General features: G+C 44.3%; 1 protein-coding gene across 1 annotated transcript; it reads right to left on the bottom strand.

Moving 5' to 3' along the window:
- Window positions 1-8,511: 8,511 nt before the first annotated feature.
- c1qbp (complement component 1, q subcomponent binding protein) lies at window positions 8,512-21,882 on the bottom strand. Its single transcript, XM_072243262.1, has 6 exons — window positions 21,598-21,882; window positions 19,397-19,547; window positions 17,203-17,290; window positions 12,253-12,348; window positions 9,659-9,781; window positions 8,512-8,933 (listed from the first exon to the last, which is right to left on the bottom strand). Exons 1-6 carry the CDS (start codon window positions 21,827-21,829, stop codon window positions 8,787-8,789), a joined length of 837 nt encoding a protein of 278 aa, XP_072099363.1. The 5' UTR covers window positions 21,830-21,882; the 3' UTR covers window positions 8,512-8,786.
- Between the last annotated feature and the right edge of the window lie 3,263 nt (window positions 21,883-25,145).

Genomic DNA, 25,145 nt, shown 5'->3' with positions numbered 1-25,145 from the left:
TAATTCAACTTTATGTGCTTGCCACTGCCTTTTACAGTTCAAGGTTGTACACGGAGCTCATATGCCTAAAACTAAATTATTGCGGTTGTATCCTGATATTAGTCCCTGTTGCGACGAGTGTAAAGGGGGCGAGGCTTCCCTTATTCATATGTACTGGGCTTGTCCTAGCTTGGGGAAATTCTGGAGAGATGTCTTTTTAACTTTATCCCATATACTTAATTGCTATTTGGAACCTAACCTTCTGATTGCTCTTTTCAGTACCTGGGGAGATGTTAACACGCATCTGAGTCCGACTGGGTGTTGTACGTTGTCTTTTACCTCTCTTTTGGCCAGACGTGCAGTCGTCCTTAAGTGGAGAGATGTTGCCCCATCCATTCATGCTCAATGGCTCAGAGACATTATGTCCTACTTAGACCTTGAAAAGATTCATTATTCACTTCTTAATTTGGACAAAGTTCCAAAAGGTGTGGGGACCTTTTGAATATTTTCACAATTCCTGTTTAGATTAAGGGTTTATCCCTCCTTTTTTCTTTTGCATTTAAATCTATTTCCAGCTTCTTTCGGTTAAGACTTAGGTTTTGTTTGATGGGACTTCATTGCTGAATGAACAAATTTTCTGAACTATTGGATGTTATCCCAATTTTTTTTATTAAGATACTACACAGTATCCTCATGTATTTCCCAGTGAGTCAGGTGAATTTACTGAGAGCTTAGGAGCCAGGGGCCTGGTGAGTTGAAAGGAGGTCCAGCAACCTGGGCTGATGAGATGATAGGGCATGCAGTAAACATTAGCTGGTGAGCCAGATGCCATATCATCAGGATTTTCTAAAGGTTGTCTGAGCAGTTTCTCAGTGAGTAATCTATGTGGCATCGGGACAAGCTGCAGAGCAAAACGAAACTAATGCCAACTTTGTTATTGTAAGATTGCCATTTACTTTAATCTGAGACACTGCAACTGTAAAGTTTCAGTCAGCAAGCACATGGTCTAATTTAGTTACGTTGCCACAATGAGACCAATACCACATGAATGCTGCATTGTTGATATGACACCCTTTGGATGCCATGTTCAAAGTAAATTTATTGTCAAAATGTCACCATCTACAACCCTGAGATTCCTTTTATGGGGGTGTACTGTGCAAATACAAAAGAAAAATAAACAGGGAATAAATATTGAGAATATGATTATCAGAATATTCTAAATTGGAAAAAGGCCAAATTTGAAGAAATGAGAAAGGACCTAGAAAGCGTGGATTGGGACAGGTTGTTCTCTGGCAAGGATGTGATTGGTAAGTGGGAGGCCTTCAAAGGAGCAATTTTGTGAGTGCAGAGTTTGTATGTTCCTGTCAGGGTTAAAGGCAAAGTGAATAAGAATAAGGAACCTTGGTTCTCAAGGGATGTTGGAACTCTGATAAAGAAGAAGAGAGAGATGTATGACATGTATAGGAAACAGGGAGCAAATAAGGTGCTTGAGGAGTATAAAAAGTGCAAAAAATACTTAAGAAAGAAATCAGCAGGGCTAAAAGAAGACATGAGGTTGCTTTGGCAGTCAAGGTGAAGGATAATCCAAAGAACTTCTGCAGGTATATTAAGAGCAAAAGGATAGTAAGGGATAAAATTGGTCCTCTTGAAGATCAGGGTGGTCGGCTATGTATGGAACCAAAAGAAATGGGGGTGATCTTAAATGGGTTTTTTGCGTCTCTATTCACCAAGGAAACTGGCATGGAGTCAATGGAAATAAGGCAAACAAGTAGTGAGGTCATGGAACCTATACAGATTGAAGAGGAGGAGGTGCTTGCTATGTTGAGGCAAATCAGAGTAGATAAATCCCCAGGACCTGACAGGGTATTCCCTCGGATCTTGAAGGAGACTGGTGTTGAAATTGCAGGGATCCTGGCAGATATATTTAAAATGTCGGTATCTATGGGTGAGGTGCTGGAGGATTGGAGAATAGCTCATGATGTTTAAAAAAGGCTCTAAAAGTAATAAGACCATAGGAACATAAGACAAAGGAGCAGAAGTCGGCCATTCGGCCCATCGAGTCTGCTCCACCATTTTATCATGAGCAGATCCATTCTCCCATTTAGTCCCACTCCCCCGCCTTCTCACCATAACCTTTGATGCCCTGGCTACTCAGATACCTATCAGTCTCTGCCTTAAATACACCCAATGACTTGGCTTCCACTGCTGCCTGTGGCAACAAATTCCAACAAACACCATCCTCTAATTAAAAAAATTTCTTTGCATTTCTGTTCTGAATGGGCGCCCTTCAATCCTTAAGTCATGCCCTCTCGTACTAGACTCCCCCATCATGGAAACAACTTTGCCACATCCATTCTGTCCATGCCTTTCAACATTTGAAATGTTTCTATGAGGTCTCCCCTCATTCTTCTAAACTCCAAGGAATACAGTCCAAGAGCGGACAAACGTTCCCCATATGCTAACCCTCTCAATCCCAGAATCATTCTAGTGAATCTTCTCTGTACCCTCTCCAACGTCAGCACATCCTTTCTTAAATAAGGAGACCAAAACTGCCCACAGTACTCCAAGTGAGGTCTCACCAGTGCCTTATAGAGCCTCAACATCACATCCCTGCTCCTACACTCTATTCCTCTAGAAATGAATGCCAACATTGCATTTGCCTTCTTCACTACTGACTCAACCTGGAGGTTAACTTTAAGGATATCCTGTATGAGGACTCCCAAGTCCCGTTACACCTCCGAACTTTGAATTTTTTCCCCATTTAAATAATAGTCTTCCCGTTTATTATTTCTGCCAAAGTGCATAAGCATACACTTTCCAACATTGTACTTCATTTGCCACTTCTCTGCCCATTCTTCCAATCTATCCAAGTCTCTCTGCAGACTCTCCGTTTCCTCAGCACTACCAGCCCCTCCACCTATCTTCGTATCGTCAGCAAACTTAACCACAAAGCCATCTATTCCATAATCCAAATCGTTGATGTACAATGTAAAAAGAAGCAGCCCCAACACGGACCCCTGTGGAACACCACTGGTAACCGGCAGCCAACCAGAATAGAATCCCTTTATTCCTACTCTCTGTTTCCTGCCAATCAGCCAACGCTCTATCCACATATGTAACTTTCCTGTAATTCCATGGGCTCTTATCTTGTTAAGTAGCCTCATGTGTGGCACCTTGTCAAAGGCCTTCTGAAAATCCAAATATACAACATCCAATGCATCTCCCTTGTCTAGCCTACTGGTAATTTCCTCAAAAAATTGTAATAGTTTTGTTAGGCAGGATTTTCCTTTAAGGGATCCATGCTGAGTTCTGCCTATCTTGTCATATGCCTCCAGGTACTCTGTAACCTCATCCTTGACAATCGACTCCAATAACTTCCCAACCACCGATGTCAAGCTAACAGGCCTATAATTTCCTTTTTGCTTCCTTGCCCCCTTCTTAAATAGTGGAGTGATATTTGCAATCTTCCAGTCCTCCGGAACCATGCCAGAATCTATCGACTTTTGAAAGATCATCGCTAATGCCTCCACAATCTCCACAGCTACTTCCTTCAGAACACGCGGGTGCATTCCATCTGGTCCAGGAGATTTATCTACCTTTAGACTATTCAGCTCCCTGAGTACTTTCTCTGTCATAATTGTGACTGCGCACACTTCTCTTCCCTACCACCCTTGAGTGTCCGGTATACTGCTGATGTCTTCCTCAGTGAAGACTGATGCAAAATACTCATGCAGTTCCTCTGCCATCTCCTTATCTCCCACTACAATTTCTCCAGCATCATTTTCTTTCGGTCCTATATCTATTCTCACCTGTCTTTTACTCTTTATATTCTTGAAAAAGCTTTTAGTATCCTCTTTGATATTATTTGCTAGCTTCCTTTCATAGTTCCATCTTTTCCCTCTTAATGACCTTCTTGGTTTCCTTTTGTAAGGTTTTAAAAACTTCCCAATCCTCTGTCTTCCCACTAATTTTTGCTTCCTTGTATGCCCTCTCCTTTGCTTTAACTTTGGCTTTGACTTCTCTTGTCAAAGAAAATTTCTTCTTTTTTGGAATATACCTGTCTTGCACCTTCCTCACTTCTCGCATAAACTCCAGCCACTGCTGCTCTGCCATCTTTCCCGCCAGTGTCCCTTTCCAGTCAACTTTGGCCAGTTCCTCTCTCATGCCACTGTAATTTCCTTTACTCCACTGAAATGCCGACACATCAGATTTCGGCTTCTCTTTTTCAAATTTCACAGTGAACTCAATCATGTTATGATCACTGTCTCCTAAGGGTTCCTTCACCTCAATCTCTCTAATCACCTCCGGTTCATTACACAATACCCAATCCAGTACAGCCGATCCCCTAGTGGGCTCAACAACAAGCTGTTCTAAAAAGCCATCGCACAGACATTCTACAAATTCTCTCTCTTCAGATCCAGTGCCGACCTGATTTTCCCATCCACTGGCATGTTAAAATCCCCCAAAATTATCATAACACTGCTCTTCTGACAAGCCTTTTCTATTTCCAGTTGTAATTTGTGGTCCACTTTCCTCAGCTGTTTGGAGGCCTATAAATAACTGCCATCAGGGTCCTTTTACCCCTGTGATTTCTTAGCTCAACCCATAAAGATTCTGCATCTTCCGATCCTATAATCACCTCTTTCTAATGATTTAATATAATTTCTTACCAATAAAGCCACGCCTCCCCCTCTGCCTACCTTCCTATCCTTCTGATACACCGTGTATCCTTGGATGTTCAGCTCCCAGAGACATGCATCCTTTAGCCAGGTCTCAGTGATGGCCACAATATCATACCTGCCAATCTGTAGCTGTACGACAAGATCATCCACCTCATTCCTTACACTGCGTGCATTTAAGTATAACACCTTAAGACTAGTATTTGGTACTTTTCACTTTGATTTCACTGCAACTTTATTGCACTGCAACTCATCCCAATGGCTACAAATTTGCCCCATCACCTGCCTGTCTTTCCTGACATCTTTACTGCTCACTATCTTAGATTTATTTCTGTTTTCCCCTTCCTCTGCTCTGTCATTCCAGTTCCCATGCCCCTGCCAAATTAGTTTAAACCCTCCCTAACAGCTCTATTTAATTTTCCCGCCAGGATATTGGTCCCCTTCGGGTTCAGGTGTAACCTGTCCTTTTTGAACAGGTCATACTTCCCCCAGAAGAGATCCCAATTATCCAAGAATCTGAAGCCCTGCCCCCTGCACCAGTCTCTCAGCCACGCATTCATCTGCCTGATCCTACTATTCTTGCCCTCGCTAGCATGTGGCACAGGTAGCAATCCTGAGATTACTACCCTGGAGGTCCTGCTTCTCAGCTTCCTTCCTAACTCCCAGAAATCTCTCTTCAGGACCTCCTCCTTTGTCCTATCTATGTCATTGGTACCAATATGTACCAAGACAACTGGCTGCTCACCCTCCCCCTTCAGAATATTCAGGACCCGATCTGAGACATCCCGTACCCTGGCACCTGGGAGGCAACACACCATGCGGGTATCTCTATCAGGCTCTCAGAATCTCCTGTCCGTTACCCTGACTCTGGAATCCCCTACGACTACCACATTCCTCTTCTCCCTCCTTCTCTCCTGCACAACAACGCCAGGCTCAGTGCCAGAGACCCGGTCACCGTGGGTGTCCCCTGTTAGGTCATCCCCCTCAACAGCATCCAGAACAAGATATTTGTTGCTGAGGGGGGCAGCCACAGGTGTGCTCTCCACTATCCCTTCCCTCTCTTGACAGTGACCCAGTTTTCTGACCCCTGTAGCCTAGGGATGACTACCTCCCTGTAGCTCCTGTCTATCACCTCTTCACTTTCCCTGATAAGCAGTAGGTCATCAAGCTGCAGCTCCAGAACCCTAACACAGTCTCTGAGGAGCTGCATCTCGGTGCACCTGGCGCAGATGTGGCCATCAGGGAGGCTGGAGGTCTCCCAGGATTCCCACATCTGACACCCTGAACAAAGCACTAACCCTACAGGCATGCTACCTAATTCTACAGGAGTGAAACAGGAAAAATACACCTACTCACCCACTTACCTCGCTAAACAGATGAACTTTTTAAACCGTTAGCTCATACTGTTAGCTGTGAGAGCCCTGCTGTTCCTGTCTGACCGGGCCGATTCGCGAAAGGTGTGGGGGAGAAAAAAAAAAGAGTTGGTGCTTCGCTCTCGTCTCTTCCCGTTTACTGCCAAAGCCCTGCACTCTGCTCCCACTCACTCTGCTGCCCGCTCTATAGGGTAGTCTCCTTTTTAAACTCTCCGCGCTGTCCTGTTGACATCACGCACCTGCGCAGTCTCGTCCTTCTTGCACTCGAAGAAGTTTTTTAAAAAAACTGCCTTCCTTCAGAATTCAGCTCCCATGATGCTCTGCAGTCCCGATCCAAAAGATCCGGGAAATTATAGGCTGGTAAATTTTGGCGTCAGTAGTAGGTAAATTATTGGAAGGAGTACCAAGAGATAGATCTACAAGTATTTGGATAGACAGGGACTTATTAGGTAGAGTCAACATGGCTTTGTGCATGGTAGGTTATGTTTAACAAATCTATTTTTCAAGGTGGTTACCAGGAAAGTGGATGAAAGGAAGGCATTAGATATTGTCTACATGGACTTCAGTAAGGCCTTTGACAAGGTCCCGCATGGGCGGTTAGTTAAGTAGATTCAGTTGCTAGGTATACACGGAGAGGTAGTAAATTGGATGAGACATTGGCTCAATGGAAGAAGCCAGAGTGGTAGCGGAGGATTGCTTCTCTGAGTGGAGGCCTGTGACTAATGGTGTGCCACAGGGATCAGTGCTGGGTCCATTGTTATTTGTCATCTATATCAATTATCTGGATAATAATGTGGTAAATTGGATCAGCAAATTTACAAAGATTGGAGGTGTAGTGGACAGTGAGGAAGGTTTTCAAAGCATGCAGAGGGATTTGGACCAGCTGGAAAAATGGGCTGAAAAATGGCAGATGGAGTTTAATACAGACAAGTGTGAGGTATTGCACTTTGGAAGGACAAACCAAGGTAGAACATACAGGGTAAATGGTAGGGCACTGAGGAGTGTAGTAGAACAGAGGGATCTGGGAATACAGATACAAAATTCCCTAAAAGTGGCATCACAGGTAGATGGGGTTGTAAAGAGAGCTTTTGGTACATTGGCCTTTATTGATCAAAGTATTGAGTTTAAGAGTTGGAATGTTATGGTGAGGTTGTATAAGGCATCAGTGAGGCCGCATTTGGAGTATTGTGTGCGGATTTGGTCACCAAATTACAGGAAGGATATTAATAAGGTTGAAAGAGTGCAGAGAAGGTTTACAAGGCCGTTGCTGGGACTTGAGAAACTGAGTTACAGAGAAAGGTTGAATAGGTTAGGACTTTATTCCCTGGAGTGTAGAAGAATGAGGGGAGATTTGATAGAGGTATATAAAATTATGATGGGTATAGATGGAGTGAATGCAAGCAGGCTTTTTCCAGAGGCTGGAGGAGAAAAAACCAGAGGACATGGGTTAAGGGTGAAAAGTTTAAAGGAAACATTAGGGGGGGGGCTTCTTCACACAGAGTGGTGGGAGTGTGGAATGAGCTGCCAGATGAAGTGGTAAATGCAGGGTCACTTAACATTTAAGAAATACGGTCTAGGGACTAGGCAGAAAAATGGTTCGGCACAGCCAAGTAGGGCCAAAAGGCCTGCTTCTGTGCTGTAATGTTCTAGAGTTGTATGAGATGAAGAGTCCTGGAAAGTGAGTCCATAGATTGTGGGAACAGTTCAGTGATGGGGCAAGTTCATTCAACAAAGTAGAACTGTTGGCCTGCCTTCATGTCAGACTAGTTTCAATCACACTTATCATAAATTCCCTCTTTCTACAAATCACTTCATTTATCTCTGTAGCCTCAGTGAACTTCTCCCCATTCAGCAGTAGGTTGGCCAAAGATCAGAAAGATAAACTGCAGCACGTACCAGCTAAGCAGATCAACCTATTGTTGTGATGCCATTCGATGGCTTTAGTCACCCTTCCTAATACTGTAATAATGTTGTTGCAGGAAGGCACTACACACACACACAGCTCCCTATAATCTTAAAATGAATGCTTCATCATATGGAGACATACATTAAACAGGCTTTGCCTAACTGCATTTACATCAACCACTTATTTACAGCAAACTTACATTTAAGAAAAATGGATTATTCTCTTCCCCCCTCAAGTACATATGAGGGCCACCTTACAGCAACCAGTTAATCTATGAACTTATGTCTTTGGACTGTTGGGGAATAGCCACCTAATCAGAGTAACCGTGCATATTCCACAGACAGCTCTGGAAATCGGGTCTCAAGCTATGAGGCATCAGTTCTGCTAACTGCAACATGTCGCCCATAAGCCTCTCCTGCTGATCAAGTATTGGGATCCACCACCCCCCCCCCCCGCCATACACAGCAATCACATTTTGTGAAATAAAATGAGTAACAATTTTATGCAATGCAATTTCATTTGGAGTTGGAGACATGTCCTTTCCCCACCACACAAATGCAGAGCATCACAAGAATTCAACTGGACATTTTTATTCAAGACATCTTTCCTGTTACAGCTTAATTTAGTTACAATATAAACAAACAAATATGCCCACTTTTTGGATAACATTCTCATAATCATTGTACAATTTAGACATTATTTTGGCTTTTCCGGCATCTTTCACATAAAGCCATTTAAAGAGTGGAGTACCAGAAGGTACCTTTGTACATAATCTATTGTAAAATAATTTAAAGCTTGTGAACATTCAAATCATCATAAAGTCAAAAAGCAGGGAGACAAAGGAAATTATCAGCACTTGATAAAACTATTTAAGTTTTCAAGAAACTTGATGTACTCCTGGTGTTCCAGTGCGGTACTCAGCTCAACGAGTTCATCAGCAAACTTATTATCGATCCCACGGTCAGTAAGAAAGTCCATCAGATGGTCATAGAGGGCCTATGGGAGCAATGAAGTGAATTAGGGTCATTCAGTACAGTAAACAAAGTGAATACAATGGTTTCTGGAGAGGGAAGCGAGACGAGCAGAGTTGTGCACAGTAAAAGACTCACACAGACTACAGCAATATATACCATCAGTTATGAAGTGGCAGATAGTTTAACCCAGGCAAATGTGAGGTGTGACACTTTGGGAGACCAAGCATCAAGCATAAAGAAAAAGTATATAGTTAATGATAGGCCGCTAAGCAGCACAGAGCATCTTGGGGCCCATGTCCATGGTTCACTAAAACTGGCAATGCAAGGGAATAAGCTGACAAGGAGGCATATGGCATTCGCATAGGGGTGCTGAGTTTAAAAGTACAATGTCATGCTGTAATTATATAAAACTGCAGTCAGACAGCACTTGGAAGGATGTGGAGAAGGTGCAGAAGAGGTTTACCAGGATTAGATTGTATGAGCTACGAGATTAGGCAAACCTGGATTGTTCTCCCTTCAGGGGCTGACAGAAGCAATGTACATTTACCACACACAGGATCACAGTCTCTACATTGTTAACCATAGGGTGAGCTGATTCCATGGAACGAACCAGTGAACATGAAAATAGCACGAAAAATTTAAAGCAGGCCAGATAATGCATAACTGGATGGAAGATCTCATGCAGGAAAAAAGAAAATAAGCACTTGCCTTGGAGTTCCAAATTCATATTATAGGCAGACCACTTACCCAGTCTAGGGAATCTGTGTTAAGGGTGTAGCTGGTATCTTTCCAATCATCCTCTCCAGTGGGCTGAAAGCTGACTTCCTTGATGGCAAATATGTCACTCTCATCCTCTTCACCATGCCCAATCTGTTATTTTAAACACAATTATTTGTCAGGTTAATAACACAGAAAACTCAAAACGAGGGAGTGCACCCATGTAAATGGATTATATCCAAAGATTAATCACGCACATCCGGGTGTTTTAAAAAATGGCCCTGTTAAATAGAGTGAAATTATGCAGGTTTACCTCTAAGACAAACTATTCTTTTTCCGACAGATCTCAAACTTCTACTTGTAGTCAATCTCACATCGAGGAAACATCATCATAAAGTCCCGCCACAAAATAATGGAGTCCACCAACACCACTAGGAAATGAGTAGCAAATATGTTCACATCCATCCTCTCACTCCCCACTTGATTCTTGGCCATTCCTGTAATCACCATCTGCTACTGTACCTCTAGTAACATACCCTACTTTTGTTACAAGCTTTATTTATAAATCTGGAATAATTATGACTCCCCCCTCCATTTTTGGCACTGCTTATTTTTGTAATTTTAAGTCTTTGCACGGTACTGCTGCCACGTTCAAATTTCATGTCGTAAGTTAGTGGCAATAAATCTGATTCTGAAGAAGTCAAATGCTGGGAGAATTCAAGCAGCCCGAGGAACGTAATCAGTTAAATGTTACAGATCAGTAACCCCTCATTATAAACCTTTCTGCATTCACCAAAACAATACACATTCCCACATCTTCCCCTACTCAGAAGGGTCCATGTTAGAAATATCATCAACACTGACCCAGTTATGCACGGCAGTGACCCGCCACTTTCTAAAATGAGACCAGAAGACATAGCAGCAGCATTAGGCCATTTGGCACATCGAGTCCACCATTCCATCATGTCAGCTATGTCAGTTTTATCATCCCTCTCAACCCCACTCCCCTGCTCTCCCCAGAACTTTCCACACCTTAATTAATCAAGAAGCCATCAACCTCTGCTTTGAATATATTCAATAACTTGGCCTCCATAGCCACCTATGGTAATGAATTCTAGATTCACCACCAACTGGCTGAAGAAATTCCTCATCTCTTTTACAAATGTAAGTCCCTCTGAGGCTGTGCCCTCTGGTCTTGGATCCCACCCTCTCCCCATCTACTCTTTCGAGGCCTTTCAACATTCAATAGGTTTCAATGAGATCTCCCCTCATTCTTCTGAATTTCAGAGAGTACAGGTCCAGTCAGTGATAAGTGTTTCAATCCCAGAATAATTTTTGTGAACCTCCTCTGAACCCTCTCCATTGTCAGCACATCTTTCCTTAGATAAGGGGCCCAAAACTACTCTCAATACTTAAGTGCAGTCTGACCAATACCTTATGAAGTCTCAACATTACATCCTTGCTCCCATATTCTGGTCCACTTGATAAAGTTCAAGGGAATGGGGGGGATTCTCAAGATTCCTGTAAACAATGAATTCAGTACTGACTATGTCTGTGACTGCAGTGTGTTTGAATAATGTCTCACAGCTGCTTTCTTTGGAGCAAGATAAGGGTTAAAGTTGATGTCTCTGGGCTTTTCACACCTTTTGATTTTGACAAAAAGCAGTACCCGATGGAAATTAGACAGAACATTCCTTTCTTAATTAAAGCACAAATTTGACGGATGTTCTTATCTTTGTCATTAAGTTGTGGCTTCAGCAAACCAGGTAGGACATTCCTCTCTTTAATTAAGGTGGCTGGAGTGTCTAACAAATTGATTGTACTTTTGTATCAATAGTCCTTTGACTTGGCCAGAATGGTTATCAAACTGATTGTTCTTTTGTATCAGTGGCCTTATAACTTCTGACAATTCTGACTTGTAGAACCGCCGGGGAGATGAGAAAGATTCTCTCCCTGATGTCGGGTCCAAGTTCACCCGCTGGCTGAGCTCGAAGAAATAAACGGGTGAAAAGATAAGTAACCATCTCTTTGTGCTGTCTTTATTTGATCCAGCAAAGTTACGTTTACACTCAAAATTAATGCTATCATCACCTTTCTTACAGCTGACTCAACGTGCAAATTAACCTTTAGGGAATCTCATCTCACATCACCTGTAGTCAATCTGAAAGGTTCCCCTTTATTCCCACTCTTTGCCTCCTACCAGTCAGCCTGTCTATCCTGCTGTTCCTTAAGGACATGGGCCCTCCTTGGGTTCAGGTGTAACCCGTCCCTTTTGTACAGGAGGAATTGAAGGGCCTCCTTCTGTGATTCTATGATTACAGATCCCACCCGTGTTCTACAAAGCTCAGCTCCATAGGATTACCCTTGCGCAATGCTATTCCTGCTTTACTGAATAACTCTCTCATTCGAATCACATTCAACCTGGGACCTACTTTTCCTTGCCTTCCTCATGCACACCACTTCCTCACGACGCTGGGTCAAAGTGGTCAAGGGCACAGCCAGTCAGTGGTGGGGGACAGGGCTAAAGTTTGCTTTTAATTGTAACAAGCTATGCATCGCATGGAGCCTCTAATTACCATCTGGCACACTGTAGTTAATTGCAATGAATCTGTACGAACACTCACCTCATCCTCGGGATAATGGCAGTCAAACACCAGGCTCTGCTTATTCGACAGTTTGGTCACTTCCACAACAAAGTTCGGAGTTGAGATAATTTCAGGCTGTGAATGAATTCAATTACTTATTAGATGTATAGCAGCGGTACTCCAATGGCATTCCAGATACAATTCTTTTTGTTTTGTAAGAATGACTTCATGCACATCGAGCTCCCCAAATAGATAGCACTGACCGATCTCACCCATTTTCAGCCGTGAGACTTGCCAGCTGACCAATCCTTTTATTGATTATCCCAATATCCTATCAAATTCCAAGATTCATAATATACAATAGGCACCAAAAACTCTGCTACCTTCACAAATAATGGATTTTCAAAAGACAATTGATGGTATACTACATTAAAAGATCGTGCACGACAGGATGACTAACAAGGTGGAGAGCAACTTGTTAGAATGTATGTAGAATTGATTAGCAGGCCAGGTAGGGAAAACAATAAATTTAGAAAGGCACAAATAACAGGGACTAGAGCAAGAGCTTCAGTTATTTACAAAAGAAAATGATTTAATGGGATGGAGTGCAGTGCAGCAATTGTGCAAATGATATAAAAGTCCATATTTCAACTTTTGAGTTCAAATCGTGGCACTGAGTTTGGGAGTAGAAAGGTAATGTTGCAGCTATATAGGACCCTGGTCAGACCCCACTTGGAGTACTCTGCTCATTTCTGGTCGCCTCACTACAGGAAGGACGTGGAAACCATAGAAAGGGTGCAGAGGAGATTTACAAGGATGTTGCCTGGATTGGGGAGCATGCCTTATGAGAATAGGTTGAGTGAACTCGGCCTTTTCTCCTTGGAGCGACGGAGGATGAGAGGTGACCTGATAGAGGTGTATAAGATGGTGAGAGGTGTTGATCATGTGGATAGTCAGAGGCTTTTTCCCAGGGCTGAAATGGCTAGCACGAGAGGGCAGTTTTAAGGTGCTTAGAAGTAGGTACAGAGGAGATGTCAGGGGTAATTTTATTTTATTGATTTATTTATTGATACTCAGAGAATGGTGGGTGTGTGGAATGGGCTGCTGGAGACAGTGGTAGAGGCAGATACAATAGGGTCTTTTAGGAGGTTCCTGGATTGGTACATGGAGCTTAGAAAAATAGTTGCTCCAACTAGAAAAGGCCAAGTTCACTCAACCTATTCTCATAAGGCATGCTCTCCAATCCAGGCAACATCCTTGTAAGTCTCCTCTGTACTGTCTACAGTATCCACATACTTCCTTTAATGGGATGACCAGAACTGAGCAGAGTACTCCAAGTGGGTTCTAAGGTCTTATACAGCTGTAACATTACCTCACAGCTCTTGAACTCAATCCCACGGTTGACCTACTGAAATGAACCACTTCACACTTCTCTGGGTTGCACTCCATCTGCCACTTCTCAACCAGTTCTACATCCTATCGATGTCCCACTGTAACTCCAAACTACCCACAACACCCCCAACCTTTGTCATCCGGAAACTTACTAATCCACCTTTCTACTTCTTCATCCAGGTCATTTATAAAAATCACAAAGAGGAGGGGTCCCAGAACAGATCCCTGCGAAACACCACTGGTCACTGACCTCCATGCAGAATGTGAACCAGTCACAACCGCCAATTCTGGATCCACAAAGCAAGGTCTCCTTAGATCCCATGCCTCATTACTTTCTGAAAGAGCCTCACATGGGGAACCTTATCAAATGCCTTACTGAAATCCATATACACTACATTCACTGCTCTACCTTCATCAATGTGCTTTGTCACATCCTCAGAGAATTCAATCAGGCTCGTAAAACATGACCTGCCCTTGACAAAGCCATGCTGACAATCCCTAATCAGATTATGTCTCTCCAAATGCTCATAAATCCTGCTTCTCAGGATCTTCAACAACTTGCTCACCACTGAATTAAGACTCACTGGTCTATAATTTCCTGGATTATTTCTACTCCCTTTCTTGAACAAGGGAACAGCATTTGCAACCTTCCAATCCTCTGGTACTTCTCTCATCCCTATTGATGATGCAAAGATCATTGCCAGAGGCTTAGCAATCTCCTCCCTCGCTTCTCACAGTAGCTTGGGGTACATCCCATCCAGTCCCGGTGACTTACCTAACTTAATACCTTTCAAAAGCTCCAGCATACCCTCTCTCTTAATGTCTATACACACAAGCATTTTAGTCCACTGCAAGTCATCCCCCGAATTGCCAAGGTCCTTTTTCACTGGTGAATACTCAAGCAAAGTATTCATTAATTACCTCCTCTCTCTCCATGCACATTTCCACTCTCGCTCCTGATTGGTCCTATTCTTACACGGCTCTTCACATAGTTGTAGAATGCCTTCGCGTTTTCCTTAATCCTGCACGCCAAGGCCTTCTCATGGTCCCTTCTAACTCTCCTAATTTCATTCTTCAGCTCCTGCCTGGTGCCCTTGTATTTTCTCAAGCTCTACCAGTACCTTTTCTCTTGAACCTTTAGCTGGAGAGATTGCGAAGGCATTAACGATGATCCTTCAAGAATCGATAGATTCTGGCATTGTACTAGATGACTGGAAAATTGCAAATGTTATTCTGCTATTTAAGAAGGGTGGAAGGCAGCAGGAAGGAAACTATAGACCTATTAGCCTGACATCAGTGGTTGGGAAGTTGTTGGAATCGATTATTAGGGATGAGATTACAGAGTACCTGGAGGCATATGACAAGATAGGCCAAAGCCAGCATGGTTTCCTGAAAGGAAAATCCTGCCTGACTAACCTACTGCAATTATTTTGACGAAATTACAAGCAGAGTAGACAAAGGAGATGCAGTGGATGTGGTGTACTTGGATTTTCAGAAGGCCTTTGACAAGGTGCTGCACGAGGCTGCTTAGCAAGTTAAGAGCCCATGGAATTACAGGGAAGTTACTAGCATGGGTGGAGCATTGGCTAGTCGGCAGAAAACAGAGAGTGGGAATAAAGGGATCCATTTCTGGCTGGCTGCCAGTTACCAGTGGAGTTCCACAGGGGTCAGTGTTGGGACAGTTGCTTTTTACAATGCATGTCAATGATTTGGACTCTGGGATTAATGGATTTGTGGCTAAATTTGCTGATGCTACAAAGATAGGTGGAGGAGTAGGTAGTGTTGAGAAAACAGAGAACCTGCACAGAGGCTTAGATAGTTTAAGGGAATGGGCAGAGTGTCAAATGAAATACAATGTTGGAAAATGTATGGTCATGCACTTTGGTGGAAGAAATAAACGGGCGGACTATTATTTAGATGGGGAGAGAATAAATAGGGGGCCGTGCACAACTCTGATTTGATAGAGACAGACGTGAGAAGCACGGAGGAATATCTGGAGAAACTTCTGAAATGCCCGGTTCGCTGCTGCTGCTACTGTGTGATCGAGAATCTCTCGAGGGAAGGCCCCAAATCCTCGGCTTTTCCTGTTGCTGGTGGCCAGGGCTGGGGTCGAAGCGCTCGGCAGAGATGGAGCTCGGTGTTGGAGGCCTGGTCGGAGGCTCGAAGTTTTCGGATGACTTAGAGTTGGACTGTGGTGGGCTGCTTCCAGGATGCTGCATCGGCAAGTTTGTGGCGCTGGAAGCTCATGGCAGGAGGAGAGCTTTCTTCCTTCTCCTGAGATGATGCATGAGGTGATGTGACTTTCGAGAGACTTTGAACTTTTCTTTCTTTTTTTTTTTTTTAAACTGTGTCCATGGCCTGTTCTTCATCAAGTTATGGTATTGCATGCACTGTTGTCACTATATGTTATAATTATGTGGTTTTTGTCAGCTTTTCAGTCTTAGTCTGTCTTGTGTTTCTGTGATATCACACCGGAGGAACATTGTATCATTTCTTAATGCATGCATTACTAAATGACAATAAAAGAGGACCGCGTGTCCTCATAATCCAATCTAATCTAATCTTCCCCATCCTCTGCAAATCTGGTTTGAACCCTCCCAAAAACATTAGCAAACCTCCCTCCCATGATATTGGTTCCCCTCCAGTTCAGGTGCAACCCGTCCCACTCGTACAGGTCACCCCTTCCCCAGAAAAGGTTCCAATGATCCAGGAACTGGAAATCCTGCCCCCTGCACCATCTCCTCAGCCACTCATTCATCTGCACTATCTTCCTGTTCTGACCTTCCTGTGCTCTTGGCACTGGTAGTATCCAGAAATTACCACCTTGGAGGTCCTGCTCTTCAGCCTTCTTCCAAACTCCCTAATCTGACTGCACAGGTCCCCTACTCCTCTCCTGCCTGTGTCATTGGTATCAACATGTACCACAACCTCCGGCTGTTCACCCTCCCCTTCAAAAGTATTCTGCAACCGCTCAAAGACATCCTGGACCCTAGCACCCGGGAGACAACACACTCTCCTGGTGTCTCTTTTGCTGCTGCAGAATCTCCTACCCATCTCCCTAACTATCGAGCTTCAACGAGGAAAGACCAGGTGAAAGGGGCTTGCGCACGAGTTGAAGTGAATGGAGAAATACACACGTATACGTGGCGGCTTCACCACGAGGAGGTTTTATCCTTATCCAATGTCTATCCTGTAAAGACAGGACACAGCAGTAAAACGCCACCAAGAGGGATTTCTTTTCAGGATTGTGGCAAGGCTAAGGATACTGTGTCACGTTCATGGGTCAGATATATTTTAATATTAGAATCAACGGCTAATAAGTTAGATGTACAAGCTGACTTACGAACAGATTACTTGAACCACGATCTTGTAAGATGACAGAACAGACTTGACGAACTTTCCCAGCACAACTCCAAACCTGATGGCCAGCCAGTTACCAGGACCAACCACTTCACCTCACCTTGCACCAGCATCCCCTACTGTACGAGATCCCACTTAATCATCACCCCACTTTCCACACTTCACAGCAGTTACTACCTCCCAGATCTATTCGGTAGAGATAGACTTACGCTAACAAAGAACAACTATTTGTCTCACCTCATTCTCAGCATCCTTCTGTTCTTCCTGTTGAGCTTCCTCCATCGTTGGTGGAATACTGTTGTTAACGTTAAAACTAACTGTGATCCTACAACAGGAAGACATGAAAGTCATCATCCCCAGGAACAAGCTTTACTGCAGGAAATCTGCACCGTTTAGACTGTAGTCACTAATATTAAACTAAATGAGTTTTGAATTATTTGCCAAGTTTAAGGTAAGGCAACTTGAAAAAGAGACAACTTTGACATCTGCTGTTCTCCAACCCAAGTCTATGATCACTGGAAATAAAGATCAGATTTTTGTGTTAATTTCTAAACTTAATTATAGAACCTGAAAAGTTAAAGTATTGTGACCTTCAATCCATCAGTAGCATTCTGTTAGAGGAGACTGCACTGTAGATGGCAGAGAGTAGATTCACCAGAATGTTGCCTTGGATGGAGCATTTCAGCTGTCAGGATGGGCCTGACATACTGTGTGTTTTCTCTTTGGAGCAAAGAATCACGTGGAGGGAACCAAGCGACACTAAACTTTGCAGGGCATAGATAAGGTAGATAGTGAGGAACTTTTCCTTTGTGCAGAGATGCCTTTAAGCATGGGTTTAAGTCAGAATTTAAGGAATGTGAGAAAGAACTTTTCAGGAACGCCATGCCTGACTGGATGGTGGAGGCAGCTACTCACAACTCTGAAAATGGGATTAGCAAAGATGGGCACACGGTGGCTGGCACAGACAGCGGGCTTGTTTTTAGCCACATAATCAGTTAACAAAGAGTTATCCAGCCTAATCCCACCTTTCAGCCGCAAGTCTGTAACGTCACAGGGCACAGCTCTTCACGTCCACAGGCAAGTATTTTAAAACTGTCATGAGTGTTTCTGCCTCCTTCAATCAACAAATTTCAGACACTACTGTGTGTGTGTGTCTGTAGAGAGAACTGGTCCTCAGAACACTGGAGTTGCATCAAGGATTTGCTGGCCTCTATGGCCAAATTTGCCGGGCAATGGTGCCGACACCTCCTGCTGCCACCTCAGCATTTCTTTCACTCCTAAATATAAAAGCCCCTCCACCACAAAGCCCTAACCAGACTGACCAGTGCCTCAGCAGTTCATGTGCTTGCATGGCTCTCCCATCCGAGAACAAATGTCCAACTGAAACTCGTAGCTGCCCCGTCATACTCAGAACCCCACACATGGACACACACCAGCTCCCGCACGTTCACCCTGCCATATCTTTTAAAAAATCTTTGATTATAGCTTAATATTGTGACAAGGTAATTTTACACTTTGCACTGGAATACGCTGCCTGGTATGGTGATAGAGGCAAATATGTTAGAGGTGTCTGAATAGGCACCTGGATGTAAGGAAGATTTAAGGATTATGGACTTGGTGTAGGTAGGAGGGATTAGTGTTTGGGTGTTTTTGATTTGCCTTTTAGCCAAATGGCCTGTTCATGTGCTATACTGTTCTGTTTACAAAGGGAAAAGTGAACCACAATACACACATACCAAAGTTTCCTGTGATGTTACAAATGGAGTTTATCCCCATATTTTAAACTGCTATCGATGCTTATTAAATCAACACATTTATTTTAGATTCAAGCTACACTCCTTTCCCCTGTTCACCAGAACAGTGAACTTTGTACCCAGTGGTGGCAGCCTCCTGTAGAACTGTATTTGGTGCTGAATATTGCACAGGTTAGAAAGTGTTGGGGCTGTACTGGAACCTGACCCAAGAATTTGTCCCCTCAGTATTTACTGAGATCTATCAGCAGTGTTCAAAGAACAGTAGCAGTTCGTCACTAATCCAATTTCTTTCCCATCATTAAAACACATAATGATTACTTCACTTCTTACTGTCTGGTAGTAATATCCATTAAAAAACATCCATTTGCTTTGAAATTTGTTCACACTATCAATGCAATTAAAGAGTACTCCTGGTAAAATGCTGTCAAATAATGACCAACTTTCAATCCTTTACTTCATTATACTGCACAGCACAATCCAACACTCCCTCAGCAAGATTCAAACACTAGCTCATCCAGATATTAATCTTACTAAGACTGGTATCAGTTCTAGTGTTACAGTGGTTTTAAACAAAACCAGCACAATGCACCGGAGAACAGCAAAAGGAAAAAGAAAGGAAGACGCACAGGGGAACCGATACTGAATGAGTCAGTAGGGAAGAGGTTTGTTTCATTTACCTTTCACCTTCAACTTTTCGTACAAGTTTTGCTTCTGTCCCGTTGAATCCGATCTCCCAGCCTCCGGAGACTTTCGGCAGGGTGGCACTCTTCTGAATTTTTTTTTCCTCTTTGATTTCATCCATTAGGAATTCTGCAAATGCTTTGTCACCTGGAGAGCAAATGAAGAAGTTGCTGGCTGAAAAATGTTATTTAGTGAGACAGCGTAGAGTAGCCATTCCACCTCTGATTAACTCTAACCTAATTAAGCTGCCTGGCACGCCTCTGTTGGAAATCTCAGCACCCAGGGAAACGCTATGATTTCCATGTGGAGGACACAAGGAGACCCCATACAGAACAGTGCCGGAATTGAACTCCAAACCTTGGAACGCCCCGGGCCGTAATAACGTCATGTTGCACTAGCCGCTACGATAGGTGGCATTTATTACCACGCACCACAAATATAAACATACACAAGTAAAAAGAATTCTTAGATACACTGCCCAGAATTCAGACAAAAAAGCTAATCAATATCATTGGCAGGCCGATCAACGTAGCAGAGAAGGTGAGGCAGCTGATTCACACTAACATCTCAGGTTGAATCCTGCTCTCTTCTGCTGTCTTGCACATCTCAGTGTGACCACTGGGTGCTTCTTTCACCACTGGTAGGTTCTGACACACTGGAATCTAAAGCAACAGTATCAGGCAGTACGGGGGGGGGGGGGGGGGGGAGGGTGCATGCAGTACTGAAGGAAAGGAATTGTCACCACTTTGGGTCAAAACTCCTAAACAGGGCTGGTGAGTTAGTTAGTGACTGCAATTCACGAAGGTGGAAGAATCACAGAGCTGATGGGTGCAAAATGTTATCAGAGATAGAGGATGACAAAAGGCACTGGTTTGAGCCAACACTCGATGCACCAAAAGCCTCTTTATGTGCGATAAGGAAAGAGAGGAACTTTATCATTGAAGCTCATCAGACAAGGTCAGGCTCTATTCCACCTTTATCAGACTCTCGAACAGACCTCTCGTACACTACGTGAACTGCAGATCTCTCAATCTCTCCCTTCCTCTCCCTTGCAATACACTCAGTGGCCACTATATTAGGGCAGATTTATACACCGAGCACATGTTCATGGCCCTCTGCAGCGGTAGCCCACCCACTTCGTGTGTGCATTCAGAAATGCTGCTTTGTACACCACTGTTGTATCACCTTCCTGTCAGACATGTTCTGATCAATCAGGGCAGGCCCAGGGCAGCGACCAGCACCAGGCCATTTGCCTCTATCCTCACTCATCAACCAAGGGTTTTTGCCCGCAGAACTGCTGCTCACTGGATTTTTAAAAAAAAACATTCACACCACTCTCTGAAAACTCCAGAGACCGTCGAGCATGAAAATCTTAGGAGCTCAGCTGTTTCCAAGATAATCAAACCATCCTGTCTGACATCAACAGTTATTCCACGGTCAGAATCACATTTTCCTCCATTCTATAGTTTGGTCTGAACAACTATCTTGTGACCACGTCATGTACTTTTATGCAACCAGTTGCTGCCAAATGATATATTTGCATTAATTTGCAATCTACATTTTAGCCTAAGTAGACGTAGGAGAGGAGACATGATAGAAGTGTTTAAAATCATTAAAGGTGGATGCCAGCTGCTACTTCAAAACCGAGGACACGGGGCCATAGGTGGAGATTTCAGACTAACATCAGGAAGCATTTCTTTACACAGCGAGTTGTGGACACATGGAACAAACTAGCTAGTTGTGTAATTGAGAGTAGTACTTACAGACTTTCCAATCTAAACTCAATAGTTATTTCAACACACTATGTGAATTGGAATTTGGCTAGCTTTATTGGGCTGAATGGCAAGCTCTTGTAAAAATCTTTCTGAAGTTCTAACTAACGGGATGTACAGGTGTACCTAATAAAGTTGTCACTGAGTGTGTTGGTCTCTAACTGCAACGCAATAACCTGCATTTCTCAAACTATCTCCGTGGACCTATGTGACGAATTGACCGCATGGCGAAAGCTCCTCACTTCCAGGATACACAGGGCAATTCCAACAAACTAATCAGCGCTGGAGCTCTCCGCAGTGCCGGAATTGGGCGGAGGAGTCCTCCACGGATGCTGCCCGCCCTCCCGTCCCGGAATATTTCAGGTCCAGGGGGTGGAGATGGGGAGCTGCCGGTCCCCGGTCACCCCTCGGCGTGAACCCCTTACCTTCGGTGTGCAGACCGCCGCAGCCGCAGGACGCGCCGTTGAGGGGCCGCCCGGACCCCAGCACACCACGCCTCAGGTCGGAACTGCAGAGCAGCCACATGGAGCGGGCGAGACCGCGGGCCCCGGGGCTGACGCCGGCATGCCGCAGGAGGAAGAGGTGCTGCGCCGGTGGAGCAGCCCAGGAGCCGAGCCGGGCGGCGGACCCCAAAACCCGGCCAAACACCTTCAGCATGGCGACTCGACCTCTGGGCACACGCGCGGACGCGTAACCCGGCACCGGAACCAGTACAAACCTTACCACCAATCAGCGGCACCGCGTGTCACCGCTGCCCAATCAACCAATCGTCCTGGGGACGAGACATTTGGAAGCGGACGGAGGGGGGGATATAAAGCAATACACCAATCAAAACACGGAAAGTGAGGTCAACAGCACCAATCAGAAGGCGGATATGTTCTGACCAATCAGGGTACGGATAGTGCGGTAACAGCACCAGTTGGAAGGTGAATATGTTCTGACCAATCAGGCTGCGGATAGTGAGGTAACAGCACCAACTGGAAGGTGAATATGTTCTGACCAATCAGGCTGCGGATAGTGCGGTAACAGCACCAACTGGAAGGTGAATATGTTCTGACCAATCAGACTGCGGATAGTGCCGTAACAGCACCAATTGGAAGGCGAATATATTCTGACCAATCAGACTGCAGACAGTGTGGTAACAGCACCATTGGAAGGTGAATATGTTCTGACCAATCAGGGTACGGACAGTGTGGTAACAGCACCAATTGGAAGGTGAATATGTTCTGACCAATCAGGGTACGGACAGTGTGGTAACAGCACCAATTGGAAGGCGAATATGTTCTGACCAATCAGGGTACGGACAGTGCGGTAACAGCACCAATCGGAAGGTGGAGGCGTTCGCGCCTGGAACATGATTTCGCTGGGTGCTGCTGACTTTCCCCGGCACGTTGCTCCGGATCCCCGGCATCGCTCGTGTTGATGAATATCAGGGCAGGGCAACTAACTAGGGCGGCTAGTCAGGGACCGTCTGCTCAGAACTTGGTGCCGGACGTTGGCCGTGAGTCGGGCGGCCTCCAACACAGGGTCCAGCAGCGCTTAGCGAGCACAAGGGTCTGTGGACCACTGTCTGGGTTCATTGCCAGCCATCGTCCTCTGCCTGGCCTCCAAGTCCCTCCATTGCTCCCTACCCCACCCCAAAGGGCTGCTCCCTACTCCTGGGCGGCTCAGCCAGGCACCGCGTTTGTAAGTTTCAATGAGGCACCTCCTATTCTCAATTGGCAGGTGAATCTTTGCTCCAGGTCTGGCTAGCACAGCCCTTTATGGAGCCAAACTGCACAAAGCAGACCACCCGGTCTCACTCGTCCATACCGACCAAGTTGCCTCCTTTGAACTAGTCCCAATTGCTTCTTCCCTGTAAACCTTTCCTACCCATGTGCCTATCCAAATGTATCTTAAATGTTGTAGTTTCACTCGTATTTACAGCTACCCACCACCCTCTGTGAAAAATTTTCCCTTTCGGTCACCTTTAACTATTTCCCGTCGCTTTCAACATGTATAGTTTAATTTTAGAGTCACCTAACTTGGGTAAAAGACTACCTACTTCATCTTCATCCTTTGTGATTTAAAAAATCTTTATATAGTTACATCTCAGCCTTCTATGCTAGGTTAAATGGTCCCAACATATCCAGTCTATGGTGACCAGACCCTGACCTAACTTTCTCTGTTCTGATTGTTTGTTGCTTTTTATCCCTCCTCCAGAACAGCACACAATACTTGCAAGTGTGGCACTTTGGCCATATCTCCTGTTGTAACATTAGCCAACTTTCACTCTCCACCATGCCACTGTCCTCGGGCTCACTACCCAGACCATCTACGTTTTCATTCAATGTACATGGCAAACAGAGGAACCAGTCCATGCAGCCTTCCAATACCACAATCTGACTCTCTTCACCCCCCGATTTTGTATCCAGTTGGTTAGCCGTCTGTGGTCTAACCTTGCACTCCAGCTTACCATGCAGGACAATGGAAAAAGATGGCAAAAATGTTAGAAATAGGAGCAGGAGTAGGACATTAGCCAATCGAGCCTGCTCAGTCACACAATAACATCATGCTGTGGACTCAGCTAAACCCGCCTTTTCCATATACCCTTTAATTCCCCTTTTCTGCAAAAAATCTATCAACTATATCTTACTGTAAAATGCAAGTCTGTTTCCCTTTATAGATAAGACTGACGACAGGGTGGCTTCCACTGCAGTGAGGATTAGGCCTCAAGCCGTGGGCTTGCCTGATGTATCAGTCCAGCAGAGGAGACACCAGAGATGGTGTAGTGCGACATCCATGCTGGGTTGAGGGATTAATTTACAGGACACGTCACTCAGAGACTTGGCTATATTATAGTTTTAGTGTAACTGAATGTCTTATTGCCATCTTGTATATGTTTGTATGTTTTGTACCTTAGCCCCAGAGGAACACTGTTTCATTTGGCTGTATTCATGAGCATTCGTGTATGGTTCAATGATAATTAAACTTGAACTTGAAGTGAGTCTGCTAGGTGAGAGCGGGCTGCTAGAAAAAGAAGCTGGAGAGGTAATAATGGGGGACAAAGAAATTGTGGACAAACTAGATAAGTATTTTGTGTCAGTCGTCACTGTGGAAGACGCTAACGGTATACCAGAAATTTGAGAGTGTCTGGGGGTAGAAATGAGTGTAGTTGCTATTACTAAGAAGAAAATGTTTGGGAAGCTGAAAGGTCTGAAGGTAGATAAGTCAGATGGACCACACCCAGGGTTCTGAAAGAGATACCTGAAGTGATTGTGGAGGCATTAGTAATGATCTTTCATGAACCACTAGATTCTGGAATGGTTCCAGAGGAATGGAAAATTGTAACTGTCACTCCACTCTTTAAGAAGGGAGGGTGACAGGAGAAAGGAAACTATAGGCCAGTTAGCCTGACCTCAGTGGCTGGGAATTTGTTGGAGTCTATTATTAAAGGTGAGGTTTCAGGTTAATTGGAGGCACGCCATAAAGTAGACCAAAGTCAGCATAGTTTCTGTAAGGAAAACCTTAGCTGACAAATCTGTTGGAATTCTTTGAGAAAATAACGGCAGGATAGACAAAGGAGAGTCAGTGGATGTTGTTTACTTGTATTTTCACAAGGTGCCACACATAAGGCTGCTTAACAAGACAAAAGCCCATGGTATTACAAGAACGGTACTACCATGGACAGAAGATTAGCTCACCGGCAGGAAGCAAAGTGTGGGAATAAAGGGATCCTTTTCTTCTTGGCCAGTGGTGTTCCACTGGTGTCTGTGTTGGCACTGCTTCTTTTCACGTTATAGTTCAATGATTTGGAAGACAGAATTGATGACCTTGTGGCTAAGTTTGCAGACGATAGGAAGATAGATGGAGGGACGGGTAGTGGTGAGGAAGCAGGGAGACTGCAGAATGACTCAGACAGATTGAGAAATTAGGCAAAGTAGTATAGTGTAGCAGAGAGAAATATATGGTCACACACTTTGGTAGAAGGAGT

This window comes from Mobula birostris, chromosome 25, assembly GCF_030028105.1.
Source record: "Mobula birostris isolate sMobBir1 chromosome 25, sMobBir1.hap1, whole genome shotgun sequence".
Taxonomy (NCBI): domain Eukaryota; kingdom Metazoa; phylum Chordata; class Chondrichthyes; order Myliobatiformes; family Myliobatidae; genus Mobula; species Mobula birostris.
This window is presented reverse-complemented; position numbering and strand designations above follow the sequence as displayed.